Source organism: Marmota marmota, unplaced genomic scaffold (assembly GCF_001458135.2).
Source record: "Marmota marmota marmota unplaced genomic scaffold, marMar, whole genome shotgun sequence".
Classification (NCBI taxonomy): domain Eukaryota; kingdom Metazoa; phylum Chordata; class Mammalia; order Rodentia; family Sciuridae; genus Marmota; species Marmota marmota.
Genome location: NW_025999990.1, coordinates 237,832 through 257,305, shown reverse-complemented (window position 1 = coordinate 257,305; position 19,474 = coordinate 237,832). Strand labels below are relative to the sequence as shown.

At 34.6% G+C, this 19,474-nt stretch overlaps 1 protein-coding gene across 10 annotated transcripts in view; it reads left to right on the top strand.

Annotated features, from left to right (window-relative positions):
* Rad17 (RAD17 checkpoint clamp loader component) overlaps positions 1-19,474 on the top strand; it is a 37,027-nt gene that overhangs the window by 5,365 nt on the left and 12,188 nt on the right. For 9 of the 10 annotated variants that reach the window (XM_048806067.1, XM_015482270.2, XM_048806066.1 and 6 more), the window contains 9 exons: positions 6,076-6,232; positions 8,252-8,388; positions 8,876-8,928; positions 9,120-9,245; positions 9,338-9,407; positions 12,973-13,084; positions 15,743-15,925; positions 17,418-17,503; positions 17,615-17,761. In XM_048806067.1, the coding sequence (XP_048662024.1) occupies positions 6,076-6,232; positions 8,252-8,388; positions 8,876-8,928; positions 9,120-9,245; positions 9,338-9,407; positions 12,973-13,084; positions 15,743-15,925; positions 17,418-17,503; positions 17,615-17,761 (1,071 nt within the window). The remainder of the gene's footprint in view (positions 1-6,075; positions 6,233-8,251; positions 8,389-8,875; positions 8,929-9,119; positions 9,246-9,337; positions 9,408-12,972; positions 13,085-15,742; positions 15,926-17,417; positions 17,504-17,614; positions 17,762-19,474) is intronic. The other variant, XM_048806064.1, reaches the window with a different exon arrangement.

Below are 19,474 nucleotides of genomic sequence, written 5' to 3'. Positions count from 1 at the left end.
GGGGTTCTAGTATCTTTAGCATAACAGGTTGTCTCACTAAAGTTGCAGGCAAATTACATACTAATCTTCATCCTAAATATAGCCTAAAACTGTCTTATTCATTTTAGACTGATAGTTTTTGTTTCACTTCCTATTTCTAAAATTATGCTCAGCCCTGGCAAAGTAAAATATTCTCTCCTTCTCTCAGTCTCTTTTTAAACCTTGTGACTCTTCAGACATAAAGAAAAATGGAAGTACTCATATATCCATAATATACCCACCATTTTCTCCTGTAAGCATTTTATAGTAAATTATGAATATTGTGACATTCGATCAGACTTATAGATACTTCAGTATGCTTCTCTTTAGAAATTTACTAATTAATTATACGTATTATTATTGTGTTTAATAAAATTAACTGTAATGTCCTAATGTTATCTAATAATCAGTTCATATTCACATTCATTTGTTCCGAAAATTCATTTTACCAGTTTGTTTCAACTAGGATCTAATCAAGGACCACACATTGTGTTTGATTATTATATCCCTTAGGTTTATTTTATTTTATTTTTTGGATTTATCTTCTCTTTTTCTCTAAGACATTGACTTAATTGAAGAGACCCAGGGTCGTGCAAGGTGGTACATACCTGTAATTCAGCTTCTCAGGAAGTGAGGTAGAAGATTATAAGGCTGAGGCCAGCCTCAGCAACTTAGCAAGACTTTGCCTCAAAAAAAATAAAAATGGCTGGGGATGTAGCTCAGTAAAGTGCCCTTAGGTTCAATTTCCAGTATTGCAAAATAAAAAAAGAGAGAGAGAATGAGGCCTGTAGGCTGATGGAGGCCTCACATTCTGAATTTGTCAGGTTGTTTCCTTCTGATGATGGTGAACTTTTTCTGTCCTGTATTTACATTTCCTGTAACCTAAAATTTTTTTGTTTTTGTTTTTTGGTACTGGGGCACTTAACCACTGAGTCACATCCCCAGCCCTTTTTATATTTCTAATTTAGAGACAGGGTCTTGCTAAGTTGCTTAGAATCTCACACAGTTGCTGACGATGACTTTGAACTCATGATTATCTTAACCTCAGCCTCCCAAATGCCTGGGATTACAGGAGTGTGTTCCTGCACCTGGTTTAGCATCTATTTTTTTTTTTTAATTTTTTAATATTTATTTTCTTTTTGGCGGAAACAACCTCTTTGTTTGTATGTGGTGCTGAGGATCGAACCCGGGCTGCACGCATGCCAGGCGAGCGCGCTACCGCTTGAGCCACATCCCCAGCCCTAGCATCTATTTTTGATCCTTACCTGAATCACTTATGTAATTAGGGTTTTGAATGGTTGTTTTCTAATAATTCTGTTATTTCTGGAATTAATAATAGGCATTTTTCTTTTTTGTTAATTAGCAAGCATTTTTCTTTGAAAGAAAACTTTGCCATTACTAGCTAGGACTAGTTACTTTGAAATACAGTTTCAACTGAAAAAGCAAAATGAATTCTTAATCTTTTTCTTGAATTTTTTTTTTTTTTTTTTTTTTTTAATGGTACCAGAGATTGAACTCAGGGGGCACTCAACCACTTGATGCCACATCCCCCAGCCCTATTTTTGTATTTTATTTATTTGTAATATTTTTGTAGGTGTTGATGTTTTTTATTTATATGCGGTGCTGAAAAAATTCTAACCCAGTGCCTCATCACATAGAAGGCATGTACTCTGCCACTGAGCCACAACCCCAGCCCTTGTATTTATTTATTTAGAGTTACTGAGTTGTTCAAAGCCTTGCTTTTGCTTTGGCTGGCTTTGAACTCATGATCCTCCTGCCACAGCCTCCTGAGCCTCTGGGATTACAGGGGTGAGCCACCTCACCTGGCCTACAAGGTCTTATTATATTTTTAAGGACACATATATTTTTCAGGACATTCCAAGAGCTATTAATGTCAAACTCTCATAAGTAGAAAAAACTCTACAAGGTTAAATATGACCTATTCTAAATTTTACCTGGAATCACTCTATCTCNAAACAGAATCTCCCTAAGTTGTCCATTTTGGCCTTAAACTTGTGGTCTTCCTGCCTCAGCCTCCTAAATATTTGAAATCACAGACACACACCACCATGCCTAACTAATTTGCTTTTTTTTGTGGGGTACCGGGGATTGAACTCAGGGACACTCGACCACTGAGCCTCATCCCCACCCCTATTTTGTATTTTATTTGGAGACTGGTCTCACTGAGTTGCTTAGCACCTCTTTTAGCTGAGGCTGGTTTTGAACTTGTGATCCTTCTGCTTCACCCTCCTGAGCCGCTGGGATTATAGGCATGCGTCACTAAACCCTGCTAATTTTGCTTTTTTTTGGTACCAGAGATTGAACTCAGGGGCACTCAACCACTGAGCCACATCCCCAGCCCTATTTTGTATTTTATTTATTTGTAATATTTTTGTAGGTGTTGATGTTTTTATTTATATGCGGTGCTGAAAAATCTAACCCAGTGCCTCACACATAGAAGGCATGTACTCTGCCACTGAGCCACAACCCCAGCCCTTGTATTTATTTATTTAGAGTTACTGAGTTGTTCAAAGCCTTGCTTTTGCTTTGGCTGGCTTTGAACTCATGATCCTCCTGCCTTAGCCTCCTGAGCCACTGGGATTACATGCCTGCACCACTGCACTTGGCTCCTTTAATTTTTCAGTAGGCTTTATTTTTTTTTTTTTAGAGCAATTTTAGATTTATAGCAAAATTGAGCAGAAGATAAGAGATTTTTCAAATATCCTCTGCCCCCAAATGTGCATAACCACACTTGTTATCAAGATCTCCACCAGATTGGTACATTTGTTAATATTGGTAAACTTGCATTAATGTGTCACTGACAGCCAAAGTCCATTGTTTGCATTAGGGTTTCCTTTAAATTTTCAACTTTGAGATGAAGGAGTGGTATTTTAGATGCTTTGATGAGAACAGATCCTTCTTTCTTGAGTCAGGCTCCTTTCTGTCTGGCATGTGGCTCTAACTGTGTGGTTTAGGGTAAGATAATGGATTTGAAGAGATGGTGGAATGCGATGGACATCATTACCCTAAGTACATAACACCATATGTCTGACTGCACATATGGTGTGACGCTACATCGTGTACAACCAGAGAAATAAAAAGTTGTGCTGCAGTTGTGTACAATGAATCAAAATGCATTCTGCTGTCATATATACCTAATTGAAATAAATAAATAAAATTTTAAAAACCTAAATAAAGAAAAAGATAATATATTTGAGGTGGATTTTCAGTGTCAGCCTTTGATATCTCAGAAATCTCACTCATCTCTCTTAGTACAGATTCTTAGGTAGTTATCTCTTCTATCAAAGGTTTGTCTTATTGATTTGTTTTTGATCTGTACCCAAGCTAGTAGTTTATATTTTTTATTGTCCACAATGTTTTCTCACTTAGTAATATTCTTTTAGTATAAACGTTATCATGTCTTGAGTCTAGGAAGGTGTTACTATTATGCTACCATTTGGACAAACTTAGGTGTGTACATATAGAAGTATTGGGGGAAGTATTCCTCTACAGTTCTAAAATCTCCCCCACCAAGATGTTGGATTTTAACCAATCATATACTTTTCATTTTACAAATGTTTCAATGATTTAGTAATTAAAAGACATTAAAAAAAAAAAAAACAGTTGGGGAGCTGCACATGCAAATTTGAGGCCATGCTCAGCAGGTTAGCAAGACAGTTTCAGAATAAAAAATAAGTGGACACAGTGATGCATACCTGTAGTCTCCACAGCTCGGAAGCTGAGGCAGGAAGGAACCCAAATCTGGGTTCAAACAAAACCAAGCAACTTATCAAATCCCTATCTCAAAATAAAAAGGTTGGGGATGCAGCTCAGTGGTAAAGGCACCTGGCTTTGAACTTTTGATCTTCCTTCCTCATCCTCCCAAGTAATTAGGATTACTGACATAGGTCACCACACCCGCTGTTACAGTGTTTTAATAAAGATGAGCTGAGCATGTTGGTGCTTACCTGTAAGCCCACTGACTGAGAAGGCTGAGGCAGGAGGATCGAAAGTTCCAAGCCAGTCTCAGTAATGTAGCAAGGCCCTAAGCAATGTAGCCGGACCTTGTCTCAAAATAAAAAGGGCAAGGGATATGGCTCAGTGGTTAAGCACCCCTGGGTTCAATCCCCAGTAACAGAAGAGATGACCTTCTAGTTATATTACTGTCAGCAAAACATCTGTCACGTGGCTCCAACTACTGTGCTATAAAACAGACACTTAGCTGTCGTACTTGAAAAAGAAGTTTATCTTCAAATGTATGGGCTTCCTTTTTTTTTTTTTTTTAACTGATTTGCTTGACAGTATAGTAATTTCTCATTATTTGAAGTAGTCAGAAGTTCATTCATTAGAATACTAAACTGCCGTTCCTAAGAAAATTTCAGAATTGGGTGGCTGTAAACTTTTGGTCACATTTTTGTCAACATATCAGTTTTATATGCCTTATTTAATTTATATTTCTGTTTCATTAACACTGAACTCTCATGGCCAGTAACCGTATAACTCATGTATTGCCATATTTATAGTGGGACTGGCTGTCTTCTAGATTAAAGTACACAGACCCTTACTTACACCGGATAATAAAGGTAAACGGATGAGCAAGTATTACAACCCATCATTGCATATAGGAAATCTTTCCCCTCATACATTTTTAGCTTTAACCTTGTAATCAAATTTACTGTATAAAGCTGGGTGCTGTTGTACACCTATAATACTAGCGACTAGGGAAACTAGGGCAGGAGGATTCCAAGTTCAAGATCAGCCTCAGCAGTTTAGCAAGGTCTTAAGCAGCTTAGCAAGACCCTGTTTCAAAATAAAAAATAAAAAGGTCTGGGGCTGTAGCTCAGTGGTAAAGTGCCCATGGATTCAATCTCCAGTACCAAAAAGTAGATAAATTTTACTGTATGAGTTAATGATATTAAGACCCACAAACTCTATGTCTGGTAAATATGTTTTTGTTGTTGTTATTGTTTTTTGGTTTGAACCCAGGGATGTTTTACACTGAACTGTATCCCCAATCCCCCCTCCACTTTTTGAGGGTGGGGGCAGTCTCTAAATTGCTGAAGCTGGTCTCAAACTTGCCTCATCCTCCCCCAAGTTGCTATGATTATAGGTGTGCACCACGATGCCCTGCTAATATGCATTTTAATATACATTTTTTAAAAGAAACTAATATCCAAACAGTCTTCTCAAAAAAGAAGGTTTTGCTTTTATAATATTAAATTATGTTCTGTTGCAAATTTATATATTAAGATTGGTTTTTATGAGTTCAGAAACCTCTAAAAGTCATTGTTTCAGGCTTTACTGCCTTAATTTAGCAAAAGTTTGGTGGTTTTAATTTGGCTACAGAACAGTACATGAGGAGAATGTAATTTAAGAATTGAGGTATTATCAGAAAGGGGGTTTGTTATTTAGGAATTAACATTCTCTAATTTTATGTAAAAAAATTGTTTAACTGAAATTTAGTATACTTCTATCAGATGTTCAATAAATATTTGTAAAAGTAATAAATAATATTTAGAAGGAATATTCAAAATTAATATTGTAGCATTCTAGTGATTTGCATGCTTTGCTTTTGTCTTTTTGTTCTGTTTTTTTCTTTTTGTGGTGCTAGTAATCAAACCCCAGGCTCATGCATGTTAGGCAATCACTCTATTCAACTACACCCTGGCCTTCATGATTTTGTTTTTGTTTTTGGTACTGGGGATTAAAATCAGGCGCTCTTAACCACTGAGCCACATCCCCAGCCCTTTTTATATTTTATTTAGAGAAGGCTCTGCTCAGTTGGTTGGGGCTTTGCTAAGTTGTTGAGGCTGGCTTTGAACTTTATATCCTCCTGTCTCAGCCTCCCGAGCCGCTGGGATTACATGCTCCACATGATTTTGGTGGTTTATTTATTTTTCTTAATATTTCAGTTATAGGTGGACACAGTACCTTTATTTTATGTGGGTGCTGAGAATCAAACCCAGTGCCTCATGCAGGCTTAGTGAGCACTCTACCTCTGAGCCACAATGCCAGCCCTGATTTTGGTTTTTAATTAATGTTTGTATTTGGTTTTAGGGTGGATCTATTTTATTAATAACAGGTCCTCCTGGATGTGGAAAGACAACAACTATAAAAATACTGTCAAAAGAACATGGTATTCAAGTTCAAGAATGGATTAATCCAGTTTTACCAGACTTCCAAAAGGATGATTTCAAGGACATATTTAATTTTGGTAAGGTTTGTTGTGAAGACATTGTAATAGCAGGGGAAACTTGTGCTTAATGGAGCTTTCAAATGAAGCTAAATGGGTGCATTTTTCCCATACTTTCCAGTTTCCAAGGGAAGTAATCTCAGCAATAGAAGGGAAAGGTGCTCTTAGGAGAGAATGGCATTCCTTGAGGATTAAATCTTAACTGTTTTGTTAGGTAACAAACTCTTATATTTTAATGTTTATGGAGATTATATAGTGTAAGTTCTTTTCATATGTTTAAATGGAAATCAAGCTTTAAGATCTGTTAGCCAAAACTGAAATCAATTTCTATGCATGTATAGTTTGTCGGGATGAACCCAACTACTATGTAAAACTATAAAGTTCTTAAATACACACACACACACACACACACATATGTATATATATATACATATGTGTGTGTGTGTGTGTGTGTATATATACATATATATATATGTATATGTATATATACACATACATACGTGTATAGCCAAGCCTGTAATCTCAGCAATTCAGGAAGGCTAAGGCAGGAGTATTGCAAATTGGAGACCAGCCTCATTAAATGAGATCCTGTCTCAAATAAAAAGGACTGCAGATGTAGTTAAGTGCCCCTGGGTTCAATCCCCAGTTCAAAGAAAAAAGATGTGTTAAAGGAATATGCCTCCTGATAAGATAGCTTAGATTAGTAAATACTTGTGAGAATCAAATTAGATCAAAACATAAGGCAAAGAGGGTCTTTGAATTTTGAAGGAGGATTTAAGACAAACATCAAAAAAATAATCATAACATTTTAAAGCTATAAAATAGCTTTATAACTTTACACACATGTTTATATACTCTTTTTTTTTTTTTTTTTTTTTNGTCTTAGGACCTTTATTTCCTAAGTCAGGAAACTTTCTATTGGAGGTTGTCTGATTTTACCTAAATGAAATTATCATAAAAGACTAACTTCTTTTGCTTTTTGTTTTTGGTACCAGGGATTGAACCAGGGGTACTTACCCACTAAGCCACATCCTCTGCCCTTATTTTTTATCTTTCTAAGTTGCCTAGGGCCTCACTAAGTTGCTGAGGCTGGCTTTGAACTTTTCAGTCCCTGCCCCAGCCTCCATGGCTGTTGGGATAACAGGCATGTGCCACCAAGCCTGACAAGCACTATCATTTTAATCTTTTGTAGTTTTGCTTATACTATAAAAGGTTAAACTGGGGGTAGCCATAATCTCTTAAACCATTAAGAAGTAAAAGGGGTTGTTTAGAAAGACATTTTAATGTAGAGTATTCCTCAAAAATCTCTTCTCCAGGCTCTTCTTTAATATGCTCTATGTATTTGGCAAATACAACTTTTTGTTGCAAGTACCCCATGCTCCTGGAATTTTTGCTGCTTTCCAAATACTAACATTACTTTTGACAGATAAATCTTCATTTAAAGTCTTCTATGTGAAACATAGCTTAAGAGACATTTTGTCTTTAAGTTGACAAATTAGCCATCCTGTTTTTGTTGTTAAACCTTTATTATCAACAATAATTATAATCTTGCATTCATTTCAAGGGTCTTTTTAAAATATTTTATTTTTTAGTTATAGTTGGACACAATACCTTTATTTTATTTATTTATTTATGCTTGTGTGGTGCTGAGGATCCAACCCAGGGCCTCGCACGTGCCAGGCGAGCTCTCTACCCCTGAGCCACAAGCACAGCCCCCATTTCAAGAGCTTTAATTGTGTCATCCAAAGTCAGAGATATTTTTACCAATTGTATGAATTTTATACTGACAGCTGTTTTCTAAAGTCAGCTAACCCCGATACATCATTGATACAGAGAATTTACTGTTGTCAGTATTGATCCTTGTCTTTTTAAATTAGAACAATTTTACAGTATTGGAGACTGTTTCATTATAAAATAATCTTAACATATTGTGGGCTACATCATGTATATGGAAATAAATTTATACATGGGTGTATATATGTGTATAATATTAGTGTATAATTTGTTGAAAATTAAAGTGATAAATGTGTTTTCTTTCAGAATCAAACTTCCATTCATTTCCATATCAATCTCAGATAGCAGTGTTCAGAGAGTTTCTACTAAGAGCAACAAAATATAACAAATTACAAATGCTTGGAGATGATCTGAGAACTGATAAGAAGATAATTCTGGTTGAAGTAAGGAGACCTTTTAAAACCCTGTCATAGCTATTTAGTAAACAATTGTGAGATATCTTATGTGTTAACATTAACTCCCTAGGTAGTATCAATAATAGTTGCTTTGTGATTACCAAAACATAAAGGCTTTTTCAGTAACCTTAAATAACATAGCTGTAGGTTAACAATAGAGTAGTTTTAAATTAATAGACTTTACAAATGTAATAGCCTAAGTATAGAAAAACAAAGGAAATATTTGGAAAATTATTTCTCACCATACTGTAGCTGCTAAAGTGACCCTGAGAACTTTGATCTGAAAATTGAGGTATTTGTTAGTACATTTTACTATTTAGGCTAACAGCTATTTTATGTTTCTCATAATTTATTTGAAAGTTATGGTTAAAATACATTGGATAAATAAAATTTTTTCTTATCTTAATAAATATAAGTCTGAAAATAAGTATGCAGTGGAATACTAATACTAATATTGGTCTTATATTTTTAATAGGATTTACCTAACCAGTTTTATCGAGACTCTCACACTTTACATGAAGTTCTAAGGTAAATATTAGTGAAATACAGTATTCTTAAATTTTGCATTGTGGTTTGGGATTAATGAATGTAGTGTTCAGCTAGCATGTATGATGCCCTGGGTTCAATCCATACCATTAAAGCAGGAGGGTGGGTAATTAAGTAAGTCATTATATGTCAAGTGGCTTAAATGTCAACATTGTTGGTTTTTGTTATTTTAGGAAGTATGTACAGATTGGCCGGTGTCCTCTTATATTTATAATCTCTGACAGTGCCAGTGGAGATAATAATCATAGGTTACTCTTTCCCAAAGAAATTCAAGAAGAGTGTTCTATCGCAAACATTAGGTGAGAAATAAATTTCTGCTTATAATGTTTACATACATGTTGTATTTTGAAATCAATCATTTAACACCATCTTTCTTTATAAAACTTTACAGTTTCAACCCTGTGGCACCAACAATTATGATGAAATTTCTTAACCGAATAGTGACTATAGAAGCTAATAAGGTAATTCTCTGATTAATATTACATTTTAGCTACAGAAAGCCCCACTTACATAACATGTAAACTAGAGGAGTTAGAGACGTGGTTTTGGTTTTTAGGATTCAAAAATTTTATAAGGCATTTCATGTTAGCAAGTGTAAGAAATATCAATTAAAAAGCTCTCTAACCTTTTTCTACAATTTTCCTTTTGCTTGTCTTATGGCTCTGAATTGTTATCATCAAGAAAGTATTTTCAGGAATCTAGATATCTTAATCATCAACATTTCATTTCTACTATTGTCCCCTTGTCATTTAACAACACACATACAAGCTGGGTGTGGTGGTGCACACCTGTACTCCCAGCAGCTCAGGAGACTGAGGCAGGAGGATATCAAGTTCAAAGCTAACCTCAGCAGAAGTGAGGCACTAAGCAATTCAGTAAGACCCTTCTCTAAATAAAATTCAAAATAGGGCTGGGAATGTGGCTCAGTGGTTAAGTGCCCCTGAGTTCAATCCCTAGAACCAATAAATAAATAAATAAATAAAAAGCCACATATAGGGGCTGGGGTTATCGTCTAGTGGTAGAGCACATGCCTAGCATGTGTGAGGCACTGGGTTCAATTCTCAGCACCACATAAAAAATAAATAAATAAAATAAAGTTAAACACAAACATACATTTTTTAAAAATTGTGGCAATGAGACATACCATAGGCTCAGGACATAGCTCAGTAGTAGAGAGCTTACATAGCATGCACAAGGCCTCAGTTCAATCTCCAGCATTGCAAAAATAAAAATTTTAAAAGTGAAATAATGGTTTATCATCTTAACCATGTAAGAGTATACAGTTCAGTAAGTAATGTTAATAGTATTTACATTGTTGTAAAATAGCTGTTGTCACTTTTGATACATCATATTTTCTGTCTTCCAAGTTGCGATGATATTAAAATAAATTGATGGAACTTCTTCCAGCCACATGGTTCTAGGTTGTCTTACTGCCACAAATCACCCAGATCTTGCATGACACATAGTTTTTGTTGCAATTACAAGTGAAATGTCCAAGGAAGAGGTTGTTTTGAGGGTTAAACATTTTAATGAATAAATAACAACTGTTAGGGCTATGTGTATGGCAATTGCCAAGCATGTGTGAGGACCTGTGTTCAATCCCCAGAATCACACACAATAAAAGTTATATTGTATAGTCGAAATAGATGCCATATTTTGTTATGTAATTAACATACTTAACTCTAAATAATTGATGTCAAAGAATGTTAGAACCAGTATAGTTTTGATGTCATCCTTGTTACTTTATATCACAGAAGCAATAATAAATGCACTAGTCAAGTCCTTCAAGCATATATAAGATCATATGTTATGATATTGCCTTAGGCTCTCCAAGAATGATAATGTAGTATAGGCATTTGGAAAGAACGGTTTAATCTCTCATGTCTTTTACCTTAATTATATTAAAAGTGTTGGCATCTTACGTGATTTTAGTCACATTTGTATGTTTGTAATAATTAACATTCATGGGATTTTCTTTAGCCTCTAAGGATTGTGATTTCAAGTTGCATTTTCTTTTTGGCAAATAATCCATATCTAGATTTTTTTGGGAGGTGGGGTTATTAGAAATTGAAGGAGCACTTTACCACTGAGCTATATCCTCACCCCTTTTTTTATTATTTTGAGAGAGGGTTTCACTAAATTGCTGAGGGTCTTGCTAAGTTGCTGAGGCTGCCTTTGAACTTGTCATCCTTCTGCCTAAGCCTCCCTGGGATTACAGCGTGCATCACTGTGCCCAGCTATATTTAGAAATATTTAGAAACAAATACCGTCTCAAAACAGTGTTTTACCAAGGACTTTTGGTTTTCTGTTTTTTTAATTTTGGTTCTGGGGATTGAATCCAAGCCCCTGTTCATGCTAAAACACGTTCTACCACTGAGCTACCTCGTAGCCCTCAAAACAGTTTTTTTTTTGGGGGGGGGGGTGATAGAGTACTGTGGATTTAACCCAGGGGTACTTAAACACTGAGCTACATCCCTAGCCCTTTTTTTTTTTTTTTAATTCTGAGATAGGGTCTCACCTAAATTGCTGAGACTGCCTTGGATTGTAATCCTCCTGCTTCAGCCTCTCAAGTCACTGAGATTACAGGCTTACATCATGGCACCCAGTTCAGCAAAATGATTTTTGATTAGATGTATTAATAACAAAAGTAAAAGTTAATTTGGAACAGGAATTCACAGCAAAGAGAAAGAAAGTTTTGTAAATGAACAATGAAGGGAAAGACTATCTAAATATAGCATAATCTGAAACTATAGATATTATGACTGTGTCATATTGGCACAATAATAAAATAGAAGAATGAAAAGGGAAGACAGCACAGACATAGATCTACATGTGTAAATGGGAATTTTCTATATAATGTAGGTAGCATTTTAAGTCTCTGGGGAAAGTAGACTTTAAGTCAAAAAATGGTGTTAAAACTATTTGATATACATAGATAAAACCATAAAGTTGTATTTTTACTTCATATTATACACTTAAGAAATTTCTAGGTGAATTAAATGTTTAAATACAGAAGTCAATATTAGAAGAATGTAAGGAAAAATATTGAGTTTGGAGAGGGGAAAGAAATAAAATCCCTGAAATCATAAAGAATAACTGATGTAAGATTTACTTTAAAAAATGTAAAACTTAGGAAATAACAGAAGGCATTAACAAAGTTAAATGAAACAAATTTAAAACATAGTCATGAGCACATAAGATAATATTTGCAATTTATAAAACAAATTAACATAGTCATGAGCACATAAGATAATATTTGCAATTTATAAAACAAATTAAACTATAGTTGGCCATAGTGACACACACCTGTAGTCCCAACCACTTAGATGGCTTTGTAGATGATCACTTGAGCCCACAAGTTTGAGAAGAGCTTAGGTCTGAAAAGATACTAACTAATGTTAACACTTAAGACAAAGTTTGGGATTTGAGGAGACTTTTTCATAAGGAACTCTTGCAACAGTTTAGTTAGTAAATTTTAAAATAAAATTACACATTGAAGGATTGTAGTATAGTATTATTTTCCTACAATAATCAGTTGTTAAAGTATCCAAAGTGGGATAAGTAATGAAGGGTCACATAAGTCATTTGTCAATAAACCATTAGGGATTTCTGAAGAAGGAGAGGTAGGTAAAATTTTCTTGCCTTATACTTGCACTACAAGGATATGGTAAATTGATATAAACATATATAGATATATATTTAGATTTTCATACATATCTTAAAAATAGACATATGTCTGAAACATATGAAACAGCCTTATTTATGTATGTGTGCATGTGTACATGTGTACATATAGTGAGAAAATAAGAACTTAGAAATATAACCTGGTCAAAGTAAAAACAGAAACAATATTTAATACTCCTAGAATTTTATCTTAAGCTATGCTAAGTCATTGAAACACTAGTGTTTAACATGGAGATATTTTTGCCATTTAAGTTTGAAAGAATATAATTCACCTCCATTAACTTTACAATTTTTTTTTCTTTTAAGGAAAAGTCTTTTTAAATTTTAATTTTCTCATTTTAGAATGGAGGAAAAATTATTGTCCCCAATAAAACTTCTCTAGAATTGCTTTGTCAAGGATGTTCTGGTGATATCAGAAGTGCAATAAACAGCCTCCAGTTTTCTTCTTCAAAAGGTAACTATAAAAGATACATTTGTATAGCATTAGATAGATGAATGACTTTCTCTTAATTATTCATGAAATGAAATAAAACTAATCTTTTTCTTTCTTTTTTAAATTTGTATTTATTTATTTTTGCTGTTCTGGAGATCACATTCAGGATGTTGGACATGCTAGGCAAATGCCCTACAATTGAGCAATAATCCCAACCTAAATTAAACATATTTTAACTTATAATTGATATACAGTAGTTCCCCTTACCTGTGGTTTAAGTTACGTATGGTTGACTGCAGTCTCAACATACTAAATTAAAAATTCCAGAAGTAAACAATTCACAGGTTTTAAATTTTGCACCATTCTGAATAATCCAATGAGATCTTTTGCTGTCTTACCCAGTAAGTGAATCTTCCCTTTGTCCATTGTTTCCTGCCTGATAGTCAGGAGCCATCTTGGTTATCAAATCAATTATCATGGCATCACAATTCAGGCAACTTATTTTACTTAATCATGGCCCCAAAGTGCAAGAGTAGTGATGCTGGCAGTTCATATATGCCAAAGAGAAATCATAAAGTGCTAGCTTTTAAGTGAGAAGTTGAAAGTTCTTGTCTTAATGAGGAAAGAAAAAAAATTGTATGCTGGGATTGCTAAGATCTATTGATACGAAGGAATCTTTTACCCCTGAAAATATGAAAGGGAAAAGAAATTGTGCTAGTTTTGTTGTCACACCTCAAACTTACAAAAGTTGCATATGGACACAGTACATGATAAATACTTAGTTAAGTTGGAAAGGCATTAAATTTGTGTATGTTATATATGTAGGAAAAAACAGTACATGGAGCATTGTACTATCTGAAATTTCAGGCATCCATTGAGGTTCTTAGAACATATCTCCAGTAAGAGGGGATTATACCTATCTACACTTTTATTGATACAGTGACTTAAAATTTTATACATACACACATGAATATACACCCCTTTATAAATATATCATTGTTTACATATGTAACTCTGAAGCTTGGTGCAAAGAACTTAGGTCTGTTTGAGACAAACCTGGATTCATTTATATGATTTGCTACTTTGCCTTTTTAAATTATTTAAAGTCACTTATTAGGGAAAATCCTCTTTCTGTCACTTAACAAGTGGATAGGCCTACCAAGTATGATGGCATGTGCCTGTAATCCCAGCAATTTGGGAGGCTGAGATAGGAGGATCAAAATTTGAAGGTCAGTCTTAGCAATAGTTGGGTAGGCCTGTGTGAGTAACTTCATTTTTTGTGCCTCTATTTTCTTTATATAAGAACCTATCTCATGGGGTTGTATAAAAAGTAAGTGAAGTGCCAGGTGTGGTAGCGCACGCCTGTAATCCCAGTGGCTCTGGAAGTTGAGGCAGGAGATCGCAAGTTCAAAGCCAGCCTCAGAAATTTAGTAAGGGGCTAAGCAACTCAGTGAGACCCTGTCTCTAAAGAAGAGGATCTGACACAGTTCATGTATTTTATAATTATTGTCTATTAGAAAAACAAAAAAGGGCTGGGGGTATGGCTCAGTGGTTAAGTGCCCCTGTGTTCTATCCCCAGTACCAAAAATAAATAAAAAAATAAGTTAAGTAAGCTGGGTACACTAGCACAGGCCTATAATCCCACCTATTCAGGAGGCTGAGGCAGGACTACCACACAAATTCAAAGCCAGACTCAACAATTTAGTGAGACCCTGTTTCAAAATAAAAAATAAAAAGGACCGGGACTATAGCTCATTGGTGGAGCATCCCTGGGTTCAGTTCCCAGTACCACAAATAATTAAACATTTTTTAAAATAAAATCAGAATTTTGCATATTTCTATGGAAAAAACAAAACAAACATGCTTAAGTTTAGTGCTGGAATCTATGAGGTAGAAAAATTAACATGAACCAATTTGGAGTCCTAATGTTACTGCTCTGGGCTCAGAAGTTTTAAAGTGAAGAATATAATTTTTGAGTAGATCAAGAAGTATCTGAGCAATTCCATGGTTTTTCCAATTTAATTCTCTGATCGGCCTAATGAAATAAATACTACGATTTGAATCTGGACTTCTTGGGTTCTCATTATTCACTGTTGACCTTAAGCCAGTTACTTAAATTCTTTATATTCAGTTCTTTAACTGTTATAATTATTCCTCCCTCATAGAATTGCTGTGAGGATTAAATAGTGTATATCATGCACCAAAGGCGGTAAGGTATATATAACACCATGAGAAACCAAGATGATACTAATGCATTAACGTGTCATTATGTATGTGAAAATTTGCAATAGGCATCATGAGTTTTTTTTCTTTTGGTGCTGGAGATTATGAGATAATTTTAAATAACCTTTTTTTTCCATTTTCTTTTTTCTTTTAAAATATTTTTTAGTTGTAGATGGACACAATATCTTTATTTATTTACTTTTTTATGTGGTGCTGAGGATTGAACCTAGTGCCTCACAAGGCAAGGCAAGCACTCAACCACTGAGCCATAACCCCAGCCCCATTTTTTTCCATTTTTACTAGCCTCCTAAAGAGGATTCTGACACAGTTCATGTATTTTATAATTATTGTCTATTAAAAAAAACATTTTAATTGGAATTAACTGAAATGTTCTTAACTTTAATTTCATATTTTGATTTTATTTTAAGTATTGTCACTTTGGTGTATATTATTTAGGAGAGAGCAATTTGTGGCCAAGGAAAAAAGGAGTATCATTAAAATCAGATGCTGCGCTGTCAAAATCAAAGCGAGTCAAAAAACCTGATAGGGTTTTTGAAAATCAAGAGATTCAAGCTATTGGTGGAAAAGATGCTTCTCTTTTTCTCTTCAGAGCTTTGGGGAAAATTCTGTATTGTAAAAGTAAGAAATTTTGTGCATTTTTTTTTTTATTGGATATTAGTCTCAAAATGGAAATAACGCATTTTTTAAAAAATGCCATGTATTTGTTTTGTTACAAGAGCCAGGGCTAGGTTAGATACTGTCTGGCAAGACTTAAGACATAGCAGGAAAGTACATTTTACTATATGAAGTATTTTCTGACTATAAATAGGATTAAATGTAATCCCAGTGACTTTGAAGGCTGAAGCAGGAGGATCTCAAGTTGGAGGCCAGCTTCAGCAACTTAGTGAGGCTCTGTCTCAAAAAATAGAAAGGCTGGGATATAGCTCAGTAGTGGAATACCTCTGGATTAAATTCCCAGTTCCACAAAAACAAAACAAAGCAACAACAACAAAAAACCTAATGTCGGCCATATTCATGTCTTTAAATTATTAAAATTATAGTTTGTTAAAGGTAAGACATCAGTCCATCTAGAGTTTGAGTGGCAAGAATTGCTATTCAGAGTTCTCCTAGCATTAGGCTCTAGGCAAGAGGGTCTTAGGCAAATAGCCAGGTAACTTAAGGTTTCTTTTGCTCCTCTTAAATTTCTCTACTTTTCAATAACTTGCTGACCCCCAACCAGAAGTGTTCATTGCCATCTTCTCCCTTTTTGATGCCTTCTGCCTCTTGCCCCATCTATCCCTGTTGCTCATTCCTATCCTCCCAAATTGTCCCTCCTTTGAATGAAATCTCAAATTCCTGTTCTTTATGTAGCCAATATCAGTTTATAGTCAAATAATTCTGAAGGAAGAAATTAGGATTTCTTTGTGGAAACCTTCATGCCACATAGGGAAAATGAAATGGCCATCACTTAGGTGGCAGTAGAAATTTTCCTGTGTCCTGGATCCTCTCACCTCTGTATCTTAGTGACCATTCTCATCTGATTCTTTTCCTTTCACCCCCTTTTTTTTTTTTTTCTACAGTGTTTGCCAATGACCTCTCTTGCTTTAGGGAACTGGATTACTATTCTCCCAGGCAGAGAGCAGCATCTTTGTACATAGTAAATAAAATGTGTAAAGAGTTTTTATATTGAATAAGAGTTTTTTTTTTTTTTTTAATCTTTTTTTTTTTTTTTTTTTTTGTCTGTTTTGGAACTGGGGGTCGAACCCAGGGCTTTGCGAATGCAAGGCAGATGCTTTGCCATTGAGCTACATCCCAGCCCTGAATAAGAGTTTTATATTGAAATGAATCAAAGGAAGAAAGCAATCAGATCTAGAAAGGTAAAATGAGAAGTGCTTTGAGAAAGTGGAATGTTTTAGGCTTGGAAAAGCATAATCCAGGCATTGGAATTTCAAATTTAGTTCTTATTAATAGTAATACCATTGGCAAACTTCCAGTTATTTTGTTTTTAATTTTTAATAGCTTGTTCAGTATTTTGGCATTATGTGTCTGAAGTGTTAAATCTTCAAATAAAAGATGCTAATTGTAAAAATGGCATTATTTTAAATAATTACAGAATTTTTTTTTTTTATAGGAGCACCATTAACAGAATTGGACTCACCTCGGTTGCCATCTCATTTATCAGAGCATGAGCGGGATACATTACTTATTCAACCCGAGGTAAGGTCTTTATGACACTTAGTACTGTTTACCAAGCATATATTACATATGTGCATATATACAATTATATTTTGATCAAAATTATGTATATGTTTTTGCTTCTTTTTATAGGAAGTAGTAGAAATGTCTCACATGCCAGGAGAGTTATTTAATTTATATCTCCACCAAAACTACATAGATTTCTTCATGGAAGTAGATGATCTTGTGAGAGCCAGTGAATTTCTCAGTTTTGCAGATGTCCTCAGTGGTGACTGGAATGTAAGACCATTTGACCTAAATGTTTATGTTTGTATTTCCTTAGAACTGAGAAAAGAAAGTTTTGTTTTATCCTTAATTATTTGACATAATTTTCTGACTCCTTAATTACTATGCTAAAATGAATTAATCCAATCCAGTGTTTATAAAGAAGCCTCAGTAAGTTATCTGATTTTTCTGTTGATAATATACTTAATAATTATATATAAAAATAATAACCATTTGAAATTATAAAGACAAGGACTGTACATCTTGTTCTACTGTTCATTTAAAAATTAAAAAAATATTTGAAATACAGATTATTATAAAATTTGCATTAACTGGAGGTTGGCTTAATGTAGAGCATGTACTTTGCATGCACAAGGTCCTGGTTTCAATTCCCAGCATCAGAATTGTTTATTTGTTTGTGATTAGGGTCTCGCTGCATTGAACAGGCTAGTCTCAAACTCCTGGCCTCAAGTGAACCTCCTGCCTCAGTAAGCTAGGACTACAGGCATGCGCCATAATGCTCAGCCTCTATGTTTTTTCTACTATCTTTACCTACCCTGATCAGTACAGCAGTCACTAGCCACATTCAGTTCCTCAGTCACAATAGCCACATATTTCTAGTATTTGATAGCTACATGTGACTAGTAGCTACTGTATTGAACAACCCTACTACAGACTATTTCCATCATTATAGAAATTATTCTGGACAACACTGTTTTAATATGTTAATATTTCTTTGTTATAAATATTGAAATGGCATTAATAACTATAGATTTCATTACTCGGCATTTTAGTGTGTGGTTTTTGTTTGTTTCCTCTAGGTACTGGGGATTAAACTCAATGGCAGTCTACCTCTAAGCTACATCCCTAACCCTTTTTATGTTTTATTTTGAGACAGGGTCTATCAAACTTGGGATCCTCCTGCTTCAGTCTCCTGATTAGCTGGGGTTACAGGCATGTGCCACCATGCCTGTCTCATTTACTTAACTTTTTTATAATTCTTTAGAAATATTTTTTGTTTACCACATAATATTTATGAGGCTCAATGTAATATATTGTGATTCGCGTATACAGTTGATAGTAATCAACTCAAGGTAATTAATATATATATCATCATCTTAAACTTCTGTCATTTTTTTTTAACTTTTTCGTAGTTGTAGATGTACAGAATGCCTTTATTTTATTTGTTTTTTAATTTTTATGTGGTGCTGAGGATTGAACCCAGTGTCTCACGCATGCTAGGCAAATGCTGAGCTATAGCCCCAGCCCTGACATTTTTTTTTAATATTTAGTTTTTTAGTTGTAGTTGGACACAATACCTTTATTTATTTATTTTTATGTGGTGCTGAGAATTGAACCCAGGGCCTCACATGTGCTAGGCAAGCACTTTACCGCTGAGCCACAACCCTAGCCCTCTGTCATTTTTTATATCTTCATATAATTGCTTCTTTTTTATTTCGAAATTTTCTAACATATAGGTAAGTTGGAAGAATAGTACATTGAAGACCTGCACACCCTTGCTAGCTGTGATGGCACACACCTGTAATCCAGCTACTCAGGAGGCTGAGGTAGCGGTATCACAAGTTCCAGGCCAGCCTTGGCAATTTAGTGAGATCCTGTCTCAAAATAAAAAATAGAGGGCTGAAGGTGTAAGTCAGTGGTAAAGCACCCTCTGGATTCAATCCCTGATACCAGAAGGAAAAAAAAAAAGAAAGGTTGTATATTTCT